This window comes from Euwallacea fornicatus, chromosome 3 (genome assembly GCF_040115645.1).
Source record: "Euwallacea fornicatus isolate EFF26 chromosome 3, ASM4011564v1, whole genome shotgun sequence".
NCBI classification, from domain to species: Eukaryota; Metazoa; Arthropoda; class Insecta; order Coleoptera; family Curculionidae; genus Euwallacea; species Euwallacea fornicatus.
In genome coordinates this window covers 2,027,714-2,040,364 of record NC_089543.1, presented here as the reverse complement: position 1 = coordinate 2,040,364, position 12,651 = coordinate 2,027,714, and the positions used below count along the sequence as shown (strand labels likewise).

At 31.8% G+C, this 12,651-nt stretch overlaps 3 protein-coding genes across 4 annotated transcripts; 1 reads left to right on the top strand and 2 right to left on the bottom strand.

The window, feature by feature from the left end:
• Positions 1–76: 76 nt before the first annotated feature.
• Positions 77–3,500, bottom strand: spidey. The gene is made up of 2 exons (XM_066302481.1): positions 3,201–3,500; positions 77–2,257 (listed from the first exon to the last, which is right to left on the bottom strand). Exons 1-2 carry the CDS (start codon positions 3,361–3,363, stop codon positions 1,473–1,475), a joined length of 948 nt encoding a protein of 315 aa, XP_066158578.1. The 5' UTR covers positions 3,364–3,500; the 3' UTR covers positions 77–1,472.
• Positions 3,501–3,643: 143 nt separating this feature from the next.
• LOC136350595 (glutaryl-CoA dehydrogenase, mitochondrial) lies at positions 3,644–8,206 on the bottom strand. Its single transcript, XM_066302480.1, has 8 exons — positions 8,007–8,206; positions 7,911–7,940; positions 6,310–6,444; positions 6,019–6,252; positions 5,311–5,440; positions 4,411–4,863; positions 3,806–3,966; positions 3,644–3,754 (listed from the first exon to the last, which is right to left on the bottom strand). The coding sequence occupies exons 1-8, from the start codon at positions 8,077–8,079 to the stop codon at positions 3,693–3,695; spliced, it is 1,278 nt and encodes a 425-aa protein (XP_066158577.1). The 5' UTR covers positions 8,080–8,206; the 3' UTR covers positions 3,644–3,692.
• Positions 8,207–8,233: 27 nt separating this feature from the next.
• Srp72 (signal recognition particle 72) lies at positions 8,234–11,800 on the top strand. Of its 2 annotated transcripts, XM_066302475.1 has the most exons (10): positions 8,234–8,317; positions 8,729–8,850; positions 8,908–9,025; positions 9,078–9,336; positions 9,395–9,585; positions 9,964–10,597; positions 10,648–10,806; positions 10,879–11,024; positions 11,320–11,532; positions 11,589–11,800. In XM_066302475.1, the coding sequence occupies exons 2-10, from the start codon at positions 8,742–8,744 to the stop codon at positions 11,722–11,724; spliced, it is 1,965 nt and encodes a 654-aa protein (XP_066158572.1). In that variant the 5' UTR covers positions 8,234–8,317; positions 8,729–8,741; the 3' UTR covers positions 11,725–11,800. The 2 variants fall into 2 exon arrangements, with proteins under 2 accessions (XP_066158572.1, XP_066158571.1); XM_066302474.1 differs by lacking the exon at positions 8,234–8,317 and having other exon boundaries at positions 8,580–8,850.
• Positions 11,801–12,651: the final 851 nt, after the last annotated feature.

Here is a 12,651-nt window from a genome sequence, read left to right as displayed (position 1 = left end):
GGGATTTCAAACTTGAACGCGTTTTTTTTCGGTTTTCCGTAATCTCAAATATGCAATACACAATTTACAAACAAAATCAGGAGCCCAAAGTTTATCATTTTTATTTAGCATCAAGCCAAAATATAGCAGATAGATACTTTTAACACACTCTATGATAGTTATTCTAGAATTTTTAAACACACATTCATCACATATGTAACAAATATGTTTTTTATTATTTAAACAACACCTTTTTGAATTACTCATAATAACTAAATATTGCTTTTGGTTGCAACACAAGTGATTTTGCTTAAAACCTGTACCTTATGAGCAAATGAATAAAAATAAACAAAAAACAAATATTGAAGAAACTGGAGGTATACAAAAAAAAGGTTCAGAAATTTAAAAACAGCACCTTTTAAATAAGATTTGTCAGCTATAAAATTACAGCAACCGAGAAAAGTTTACTTTTATAAACCATTGTAATTTATGAAGAATTGGGTTTAAAATGGTGAATAAAATTTTATAGCATTGATTTTATTAATAATTTAATGATATTATGTCTGAATTAGATATCAAAAAGATATCTATTTAGAAAGTTTTGAATCTAGGGTTTCTGGTTTTAAAAGAATGACAATTAAATATTATGAGTAATATTTTCTAAAAAATGTTTGCCATAGTAAATGAGTTACAGCTAAGCTATGATTTTCACCATAACATTATAGTATCTATACGGTGGAAGAGACAGTCAGGGTCGTACAGATTTTGGTTCTATAATTAATTGTAGTACCACTAATATATGGAGAAACTTCTTTGAAAAAAATCTCCTTGTGTAGAACATTTTTATAATTGAACTGGCAAGAGTATGCATAATAAGATTACAAAGGATTGCTTTTAATGGATCAATTTCAAATATTGATTTGTAAACATTTATTAAACCCTACCAAATCGTATTATTCCCTATCTCTAAGCGTATATGGAAGACAATTATTAGTTTTTTAAAATTTCATTTCACTTTTGTTACAACTTTTCAAAGTGTTACTTATATTGCAATGGCATTCTGATGCATTTTTCAAATCTAATATCGTTTTGCCGGGAAGATTTTTATGTAAAAAAACTTTTCAAAATGTATAATATATTTCTGTCATTTCAAAAATCACAATTAATATACGAATATTTGAAATCGAACGCGTTATAATTTGGTTCCAAATTGTCTCGGAAAAAATATTCAACTGATAACCTTCATTCAAAATCATAACCGAATATACCGGCAACTTAAAAGCAAAGCAGTGTAGCCTGAAGTTGCTTTGTTTTTTCACTTTTAAATCATACACCTCACCGATAATTTTTAAAAAAACATCTCAGTAATAAAATTTATCCCAGCAGGTCGAAAAAAAAACAAGACATCTATTACATTAAAAAATAATAATTAGATTCAGGATCGATTGCTAAAGGTACCTTAATAAATAATAAAACATTAAGAATACAAATTATTAGGTTTGTCGTCTAAGTGCTCTAACCCTAATATTACTCATAGTTCTTAATAGGAACCACCTAGACAATCTAGGCGAAATAGCGTCCATAAAGTGTATCACCCCTATTAGCAGAGTGTGAGGAAAATATCCCGTAGTCTTTTCTCTTACTCCTATGGTAGCAAGAGCTTCACTCACGAATTTGGAAGGAGATGGTGCCATCCAAGTGGACGATTTGATTTTTGTCATATTAGTTGCTACGTATCCAGGTAACAGACATTGTATTATTATATTGTGTCTGGAATACTCAGTAGCCAAGTCGTCAGAGAACTTCTCCACAAAAGATTTTGAAGCAGCGTACACGCTGAGCAAGGGACTAGGGATTAAGGCTGTTGTAGAGGAAACATTGACAATCACCCCCCTTTTACGCTCTACCATTCCAGGGAGAACAATTTTACACATGTTTGTGACGGATATGATATTGCACTTGATGATGTTATCATAAAGCTCGTCGTCATTCTTCCTATCCAGGAAGTACTCAGGGTATGGATAACTTATTCCGACATTATTGATTAATACTCCAATATCCAAACCATGTACTTGTTTGTCAATGTTATGGTAAATTTCGTCGGCTTTTGTAAAGTCAGCTACCACAGTTTTGGTTTCAACATTGTACTTTTGGGCTATGTGGGAAGCTACATCATCGAGTTTTTCTTGGGTTCTGCTGATTAATATTATGTTCAGCTCTTTCTTTGCAAGAGCTTCGGCATAAGCTTTTCCTATCCCATCCGTGGCACCAGTTACAACTGAAAAATTAAAATTATCTTATTAGAACTGTAATAATTTTCAGTTACATGATGTTAATTCAGTAAGGAAGTTACCCAAGTATTTTTAAAATTATTGATGGAGTTTTGATTACTGGCAAAAAATTAATGTCCGGAACGTTTTGTTTAGTAAATTTGATTGTTACATCAAGGCATTAGTTCAAAGTTAAACCAATTAAAACCTTATTGATTACCCTCGATTAACAAAACAAGTACAAATGCAAGTATGTACCTTGTAAAACATTTGATAAAAACATTGTTATAGTCAACCTATATAATATATTGTTGATAACCGTTAACCTTCAACTTAAAGCAAAGGTTTGAACGGATCTATTAAATTTACAATTAAAATAGCATTGAAACAATACTCAAATATTAAATTATTCAGTAGTGCCGTATTGTGTACATCGACTGTTTCCCATATTGCAAACGTCATGTCGAAATATTTAATAATTTAATAAATAGATCAATCAGCAATTTAGGTATCGACGCAATCATGTTACAAATTTCGTCTATGATAATTGAAAACATATAAAACTATATACTACAAATGCGACATTCTAATTCTTCTTGCAGCCTACTGATTCGTCTGTATCTGTGCGGTCAAGTTGAATGGAACTTTCTACTTTCTTCATTGCAGGCGGCGTTAAAATGAATGGATGATATCAGCATGTTCATAGTTAAATTACCGGAGAAAGTATGTATAGCTGCATTTTTATTTGTTTAGGATATGAATAGTTTCTTTATTTAAATTAATTTTAATTTTTTTAATTTGAGAATGAAAGTAAAATAATTTAATAAACATTCTTAACTCTTTACCGAAACATAAAAGGAAATTTCTTTAAAGTGATCATTTCAGTTTAAAATAAATTTCTGAAGTACTCGTTGATGTACATATATTTTTGAATAAAATGAAAATACTTACCAGCCCACTTTCCAGTTTCCTTCAATTTAGCAGCATTGATACCCAATGCGATGTCCAAAAAATTGTTATAAATGACTCTACAAATGAATTTCAAAATGCAAAAACCCACTATTGCAGTGCATAAAATCCCTATACTATCCATAACCCGCGAAGTTTCAGACATTATGAGTGTTCGGTATTTTTGTGTAAGAACAGCGCACTCCAATGTCTGTGCACACCCGTCTGGTAGCAAAGTCACAAATAACACTAAAAATATACTTGTTTCTGGAAGAAATGATCCACTACTATGTAAGGTGTAGTGAAAGCCTCGCTTAGTACACTATAGCATGTTTCGTTTTTAAGCCGCGCATGTCTTATTTGAACTTTCTCAAATCACTTATACCTATCCTCTTTCTTTTAGACTATGTTAATACCAAGGAGTCTTACAAATTAAACACATAAACTCAAAGATTAAAAAGTGTATTATGTAGGTACATTTTTCTACAAATATTTTTAAAATGCAGACAATCCAGTAATTGCCCTTCCAAGAACTAGAGCATGGACATCATGGGTACCTGTGTTTAATGAAGATTAATAAATCTGAAACTTATATTAACTTAACTTGCCTTCATAAGTATTTACTGCTTCCAGATTCATAACGTGCCGAATCACATGATACTCATCCTGGATGCCGTTCCCTCCTAACATATCCCTTGCATTTCTAGCAATATTTAATGCTTTGCCAACATTATTTCTCTTCAGCAATGAAAGCATCTCATTGGTGTGCCTAGAATTTTTAGAAATTGTTTCCTTAAGGAAGGAACGTTGTCTAACAATCAGAAATTGGGATTAACTGGACTATTATTAATGTCTGAACATTTGGAATGGTGATACGTAAACATTTGATGGATTACATGGTGGAAAGTGATGTTTTCGGATTAACACGGCTTTATTCAATAATCGTCCGCATAAAGACTGATAAACTTTTTTGAGACGTCCTATAGTTTTCCTATAATTTCAAAATATACTCAATACTTCTTTTTATGATATTCGTATTTAATTTTTTATGTAAGTTTAAAACAAATACCACTTACCTTAATGTACTTATACGGTCTTTTATCGATTTTGTAATTAGTACTCAATTATACACGAAATAGAGAATCGATTACGTACATTGTTCGCAGCTTCATACGTAAAAGTTCACTAAAATAGTAATGGATCAGATACTTACTCATTTTTGTCTTTTAGTCTCCCAACGTGATAGCAAGCTGAAAGCCCCAAAGCAATTTCAGTCACCATATCCGCAAATTTCTTCTGCATAAGCTGAGTTTGCGCTAAGGGCCGTTTGAACTGCTGCCTTTCAAGGGTATATTCCCTTACTATTTGCAAGCAGGCCTCTGCTGCCCCTAATGCACCCCATGAAATTCCATATCTGGCGTTATTTAAACACCCAAAAGGACCGCTCATTCCCACTGCATTGGGCAGCAAATGGTCTTCTGGTACTTTGACATTGTCCATTAAAATCATCCCAGTAGGAGAAGCTCTCAAGGAAAACTTCCCTTCGATCTTGGGGGTGCTCAGGCCACTGCCATGCTCTTTTCTGTTTATTATGAAACCTCGTACTTTACCATCCTCACATATAACCCACACTATTAGTATATCTGCGATTGGGGAACTGGTGATCCTAAAGTTTTTTTTTTATTGTTGTGGTTAAATCAACATTGTTGCCTTAACGGGCTCATATGTGTATATACAACAATTTATCGTGACTATTCTAAGTTAAACTACAGGATCGTAAGGAAAATCGTATGTTTTGGATTAGGAGAGTTAATATAAGGTACTAATTGAAAAACATATGAATACAAGTATTAAAAGGTAGTTGCAGCTCTTTTTTTGTGAGAGTAGGTTTGCATGTTTATATGAATGAAAAAGAATTAACCAAAAAAGAAAATAGTATATAGAGTGGTTGTTAGAAACAAATATTCGCAATTTACGCAATTGTTAAAAAGTCTTGAGCTTTAATAAAATGCCCTATTTATAATTTTCACTCATCCAACCGCTAACCAAGTAGCAGAAGCTCAACGTACAACACGATAAATAATTGAGTGTGTAGTGCATTTTAGAGTCTTACCAAGTTTTATTTCCATTTAAAATATAAGTTTTACTCGAGGAATCATATTTTGCTTTAGACTCCATTCCTCCAATATCACTACCATGGTTTGGTTCTGTTAAGCCAAAGCAGCCAACTAATAAACCCTTAGCTAAAACATAAGTTAAGTAAAAATCATTTTTGTTTATTTTCCATAGTTAAACCTATCTAATAAATCAAATGAAAGCGATGAAAATCGCCTTGGCAGTCCAAATTAAGAGACATTTGCATATCAAAAATAGTCCGATCCTGCCCCAGAAAGATTAACTTCGGCAAGGAATAAGAAAAATTCATTATATAAATGAGTGGAAGGGGCAATCTTAGGATTATTGCAAGCACACGTGCTTATCACAAATAGCATTAAAGATACTATAATAAAATGAAGCAGGAATTCCAGTAATCGTCTCAGTTAAGACCTTACTTCATCTAAATCTCTTGAACGTCCAAAATCATAGACCCAATCTCGAATGAACACTTTTATGAAAGCCAGTTTATTAATTCAGTGTTGAGTTTTTAGTGTCAAACGCAAGGAATTTTTAAAAACACTCTCTAGGGGTGGTTTTAAGCATTTAAATTATTTATTTTGCTCGAATTGGAATGAGGTGGAGAATTTAGCCCAAAAGAAAATAACCTATTTTATATATTCAGGATTTTGTTTTCTTTGTACCCAGGTGTATAGTGTTTCTTTACCCATTAGTGGTAAATACTGCTGCTTTTGTTCTTCACTACCATACATGTAAATAGCTCCCATGGCAAGGGAAGATTGCACACTGAAAGCAGATCGGTAAGAGCTATCCACCCTTTCTACCTCCCTGGCAAGCAAGCCATATGCCACATTTGAAACCCCCGCACAATTGTATCCTTTAATGGTACAACCTAGAACACCTATGTCTCCTAGTTCGTTCATAATTTTTCGGTCAAATACTAAAAATTTTAAAATTATTATTGAATAATTTGGCAATATGTATAAATTGTGCTTACTTTCATGTCTATTTGCTTCGATTATTCTAGGCATTAATTTCTCTTGACAGTAAGTGCGGAATTGATCCCTAATTATTATTTCTTCTCCCGTTAATTTAGATTCCAATTTAAGAGGATCTTCCCAATTAAAAATCGCTGAAAATGAGAACAAATAACGCATTATTAAGAGTAGACGAGTAAACATATTTCCTATACGTACATATGGATGTCAAGTGACAAGAGTAACAATGTTTAAGAAAAATGGTATCGGTGGAAAAACATCGTTTAGATTTTCAACCAAATTCAAATAAATGATCAAATGTGTTTTTTTATCTTCGTTATATAAAAATAAAATTAGAAAGTGTTTCTATATGTTAATATAACTGCATATTCAGCATATTGGAAACTAAGATGATATATTTTTTGGACTGAAGGTTCATTTAGTTTTGTATTCACTTGACTTAAGTGGATGCCTTTTTACGTGGCGGTTTTTAAATCCTGGCCAATTAGGGTAAAAATCTAACAAGTCCGAATCTTAACATGTGATACATCATCGTAATCAGAAAAAAAAGCTGAATCCAAAAATGTGAAAATCCAAGATGGCGCCCATAAGAAAAAATAAAGTTGATGATGGTTCCGGAATATTGAAACGTCGGATTTCAAATTTGATACTGTCATATTGTCAAGGAGAAAAAATGACTACGAAAATGTGCCAGCCATTTTCAATTATCTCTTCAAATGAGTCCAGAAAAAAAATAAAAAACCTTTTTTCAAAATTTCGTATTTTTCCGGATATTTCCGGAATGGAAATTTTATAATTCTTCAAAAGGCATCTTACAAAGCTCGAAAATGCGCAACTTTGCCCTAATTTAACCGACCTCATATCTCTTCAAATAACCGAGATTCCCATGGTTGAGCTTATAAAACGGACACCCTGTGTATATATATATATATATATATATATATATATATATATATATATATATATATATATATATATATATATCTTATATCTAATAACATCAAGAATACGTATTATGATTTTATTATAACGAGTAACCATAAAAAAAAGTCGTACTACTACTGTGACTGTAAACGTATGGCGTTAATTGAATCATTTGCTGTTTACCATCAAACATCTCAATAACATCTGATAATAGGTAAATTTATCTAAGACATGTCTCTGATATTTAAATGCCTACTTGAGGTTTTTTAGTAATCATCCTTTATTTTAATACGATCCTATTATATTGCATTTTTACTCCGGCGACATCTCATGACAATAACTTGAACTTACCTTTTTAACGAATAAAATGGTATAGAAATTCAACAAATGGAGACTTCTGTAGATACGTACAGTGAACGACATCGACATATATGTACATATGATTAAAATTATTTAATTGTGGATTGGTGTTTTTAAAAACTAATCTTATAGATACGTATTTGGTTATAAATTATGCTCTCACATGGTTATTGGTTTTACTTATTTATTAGGAAAATGTTCAGCTCTTACATTGATTATCTATATATTTTTTTGCGTGTTATTGTGACCTAACCTGTGATATTTTCTGATATAATTTGCTTATTATTATTTGTTTTCTGATTTTTTTACTACTTACCATTGTTCGAAGTTTGTCTAGCAAACATTCCTGCAACGTAAGTTAAAAAATAAGTTTGATTCAATATTTGTTAAAAGGAAAGTTGTAAATAATTACGTTTCACATCCTTCTTGAAAAAATTTGCAACCCAAGCGCCTAGTTTATTCGGAAAACCCGCGTTTAAAGCCATTTACACCGTGGTTGCTTGCAAGTTTGATGAATATACTTCACTGAAATTTTAACTTGATACAATAAAGAAAAACAAATGAAATCTTTTGCAAAAACATAGCACAGATCCGTATTTACGCAAATTAGAATCATTTTTTCATAGTTTTACAATAACTATGACATATTTCATATCTTGATAAGATGTTAACCGTCTTATAGTTCATCGTTGTTGACAACGTGGAACTAATTTTGTGCAAAAAGTAAGTTAAATGAGTTATAAGATTTATAAAAAATTTCATGCGTAGGGCCAGTGCCATATTGAGACAGGCATTTTTATTCTTGTACAAACACCTTTCTAATTGCATTTTCGTTATTTATATCTACATTAGCGAATTCTTAAATATACATTAAGACTTTTGACATTTAAGTGTAGAGAAATCTAGACATATTCTCATTAAATCATTTTTATTTTCTAGTGCTTTTGAATAGTAACTTTTGAATGTGTGCTACTTCAAATTTTTTAAATGCTAGGCAACCATACTTACACCTACTTTCACCACGTATTATTTACGTTTCATTTCACGTCTGTCATTAAAGTGACATGACTAACCTCAAAACTCCAAATCATTTTTTCTCAAGAACGTTGATTTTGAAATACATTAAATTTATAGAAAATAACAAGTTATGACTGAAAAAAAGGCAAAAGAAAAAACTATATCCACCCAATATGCAGAACTGCAGAAATTCAGCCAAAATGAAGAGTACGAACGAGCCCTGAAGGCCGCAAATAAAAGTAACTAGTGGTCCTTAGCTCAGGCATATGGATTCCCTATTTTCTCGTATTTTATAGTTTTAGGCCTAAACCCGCATGAATTTCTTGCTTTTCACAGCAAAATTGTCTGCCTAATTGAATTATCAAGGTTTGAAGAAGTTATTACTCAAATAAAAAAGAATCCTGAGTACTTGCAGTAAGTGCATAATAACTCTTAAAGAAAGTTACTAATCGATTACATGTTTTAGGAACTTAATTTTTGAGAAGGCTTACAGTTTCTATCGTTTGAATAAGCTTCAAGATGCTTTAGTGACAATTAACAAATCTGAAGATGAAGTTGACTATCGTGTAAGAGAGTTGAAAGCTCAAATTCACTACCGATTGGAGGAGTATAAGGAGGCCCACTCAATTTATCAGGGCATTATTAAAAACACTGATGATGAGTATGAGGAGGAGCGCCTCACTAACTTATATGCCACTATGGTTTATTTGAGTGATAATGATAGAGTTAGTATTTAACCTACTTAATACAACATTTTTATATCATTGACAATGAATATTTAAGGTTGATTTAGATGAATTGAAAGAGAGTCCTTATGAGTTGTGCTACAATAAAGCTTGTATGTTAATTGCTATGGAAAATTATGCTGAAGCTGAAAAGAAGTTGAAACAATGTGAGAAACTCTGCAGAGAGAAGTTGGAGGAAGATGAAGATGTTGCTGAGGAGGATATTGATATTGAATTGGCTTTAATTCGGTAAGTCAAATGGAATTAAGATGTTGATTACTTAGATATTCAAAAAATTCAGAAAATTAGTATTTGGAAGAAAAATATATTCTTTTGAAGAAAAAGTGGAAAAAAACATGAAACACTGTTAAGAAAAATGTTTAAGTTATTTTTATTTTGTTTAGTTCAAAAAATGATCTACAGATAAAAGGAACAGAGAATTCACACTTGCATGTGCCTTTATGTACTTTAGCTAACTTAATTTCTCCTACTGTTTAATTCTCATAGCTGTCAATAAAGAACCTAAGGTTTAACATCTATGACCAATAGCTGGATACACCAGTATTATTTCAAGTTAAGCAATCAACATGTTAAAGGCATCTTTCAATAAGTGAATTATTTTTATAGGATTCAGTTAGCATTTGTCTACCAGAAACAAGGACGCATAAAAGAAGCTCAATCCTTGTATAGTGCTAATTTAAAATTAAAATTAGGAGATGTAGCTTTACAAGCTGTAGCAAGCAATAATGTAGTCTGTATTAACAAGGACCAAAATCTGTTTGATTCAAAGAAGAAGGTGAAAGTTGCTTTAAATGAGGCCTTAGTCCACAAACTTCCTTCCTTACAACGCAAATACATTGCTTTGAATAATGCAATATTGAATTACTACATTAACCAGCCAGACCAATGTGAAAAAATTTGCAAAACAATTGAGTCAACATGGCCTGACTTGGTCACATCTGTAAATGTTATAAGAGCCTTGAACTTAGTGAAAGCTGACAAAATTGTAGAGGCAATTGAATTGTTGAAAAAAGGAGCAAGAAATGAAACCAGCAAGTTATATGTGGATTTGTGTATTACCCAATTTTATTTGATGAAGGGCAGCAAAGTAGAAGCTTGTAGGGTTCTAGAGAATCTTGGAAAGGACACTTATAAACCTGGCATAGTGGGAGCTTTGACCACTCTATATTTGGCTATAGGGGATGAGACTGCTGCTTTGAAAGTTTTTGAAAAATCTGTGGAGTTTTATAAGAAGCAAAAGGTGAGAAACATGTGGTTAATTTAATGGGGAGTTTGATTGAAAGTTTTTAGATGAAATCAGGTGATTTGTCCACATTTTGGAGGCAAGCTGCAGATTTCCATATTAGAAATGGCCATCCTCAAGTGGCTGCTAATAGTCTGGAAGAATTATTAGCTTCTAATAAAGATGATAAAAAAATCTGTGCCCAGTTGGTGCTCGCATGTTCACAGGTATATTAAAAAAAAATGATGTTTTTTTTTTGGTTTGTTATGGAATACCAATCAAGGACTATGTAATTGTAGTTTGATACACAAAAAGCCTTTAAGCTCAGCAGGGAGCTTCCCACAGTTGAGGAGCTTTCAAAAGGCATTGATATTGAAAATATTCAAACATTGGCACCTGTTCACTTTAAGAAAAGTCCAGGAGTTAGAAATGATTCAACTCCAAGGTAAGAAATTATTTGTGTTGAAAAATGTAATGAAAGTTGATTTCCTGCTTTGTATTTTGTTGAGGATTTCATTTTCAAAAATGCAGTTAAACCGTTTTATACAAATTTATTTTTCAACTTAACCCTAAGTTTCGTTTCTAACGTTTAAATTATTCCTTATTTGGTCTAATTTATCTCCCCTTTCAGTGATGTAAGTTATTATGTTTATTAGTCTCGTCAAGTCGATATTGACTAAATTTCCTTAACAGCTTATCTATATTCGGTCACATGCTTCTTTAATCAACATTTTTCTTAGCACTCCAAAATCCGATTCAGATGGTAAAAGAAAAAGAAAACATAAGAAACGTAAAGGTAAGCTACCCAAGAATTACGATTCAACTATGCAACCAGACCCTGAGAGATGGTTGCCCAAGCATGAGCGAACGGGTTTTAAAAAGAAAAGGGACCGGAGGAACAAGGAAGTTATTAAGGGATCTCAAGGAACTTCTCATGGTCAAAGTGAACAATTGTAGGTTTTTTTGATTTTGCGAACGGTTATTATAATAATGTTGTATTTGTTTATAGCGACTTTTCTAAAAAAGTGGATGAAACACCGGAGAGTTCTGGGGTAGAACCATCCCCAAAAGTATCACATGGCAAGCAGACTCAACATCAACATCAAAAGAAATCCAATCAAAAAAAGAAGGGCAAACGCCGTTGATGTTAAGTTGGATGGTTTGGTTCAGAATTGGTTGCTTTTGTATATTCAATAAATAATTCTTGATTATTTAACCCAATTTTTTGCTGTTCATACTGGGCGTTTGAGAAACACTACGTGTCAAGGTGTAAAAATAGAGTGATTCAGTTAAACAAGTCTTATACAAAAATTGATTATTGAAACTGATAATAGTTTTTCTTTAATATGATAAGTTCATCTTTAATCTCTGTTCTAAGTTAATACACTTATTTTGCAAGATTATCGTAAAAATTGTCAGGAATCCGAGTTAATAAAAAAGTTAGGTCGATTTTGGATCCTCAATATGTTACAAACGGCTCTACTTATCAGCTAGTTAAGAACAGTATAGGGTATATCAAATTGTAATGAAGAAACTTTAATAAACTTCATCTACATTGGAAAACATTATCTTACTCTTTAGAATCTACATAATTAGATTTTACAAGTCGTTGTTAAAAATCTACATGACGGTACTTTTACTGAAGTCAGGTTCACTTTTGGCACCTCAAACTTTTTGCACTATGCCACAGGCTGTTAATTTCCTGAAAATTAAATATTAATTTTGAAACTTCATTTGCTAGCTAGTTCGAGCTATTTAATTTAAAAAAAGCTATTAATTTCCAATTCATTTTGTGCAACTTCAGGACCTTTTTCATGTAGGTTTCTGAATATTAATAAGAAAAAAATGAGTTGCTTTATACGTCATTTCCTAATTTAGCTTGGAACGTATTATAGATGCAAAAAGAGTGCAAGAGGCACTAAATCTTTTGACGTAAAAAAATCATTCAAACTTTAGGAAATTAATGATCAATAGCATAAGTAATTCAAAAAAATGGGATGTCGTATATAGGGAGAACTAAAATACTAATGATTATTGCCCTATGGATTTTACCAGCGATGTAAAATTTCTTC

What these genes read in the sequence shown, in the direction of transcription:
- spidey (XM_066302481.1), bottom strand. Translation starts at nt 3,363, where the DNA reads ATGTCTGAAACTTCGCGGGTTATGGATAGTATAGGGATTTTATGCACT. An exon ending in GGAAACTGGAAAGTGGGCTG is followed by an intron (nt 2,258 to 3,200) that starts GTAAGTATTTTC and finishes TTAATTTTTCAG; the next exon opens with TTGTAACTGGTGCCACGGAT.
- LOC136350595 (XM_066302480.1), bottom strand. Translation starts at nt 8,079, where the DNA reads ATGGCTTTAAACGCGGGTTTTCCGAATAAACTAGGCGCTTGGGTTGCA. An exon ending in TAGACAAACTTCGAACAATG is followed by an intron (nt 6,445 to 7,910) that starts GTAAGTAGTAAA and finishes TCTCATTTTCAG; the next exon opens with CGATTTTTAATTGGGAAGAT. An exon ending in TTAAATGGAAATAAAACTTG is followed by an intron (nt 4,864 to 5,310) that starts GTAAGACTCTAA and finishes AAAAAACTTTAG; the next exon opens with GATCACCAGTTCCCCAATCG.
- Srp72 (XM_066302475.1), top strand. Translation starts at nt 8,742, where the DNA reads ATGACTGAAAAAAAGGCAAAAGAAAAAACTATATCCACCCAATATGCA. An exon ending in ATTGAATTGGCTTTAATTCG is followed by an intron (nt 9,586 to 9,963) that starts GTAAGTCAAATG and finishes TTATTTTTATAG; the next exon opens with GATTCAGTTAGCATTTGTCT. An exon ending in AGAAATGATTCAACTCCAAG is followed by an intron (nt 11,025 to 11,319) that starts GTAAGAAATTAT and finishes CATTTTTCTTAG; the next exon opens with CACTCCAAAATCCGATTCAG.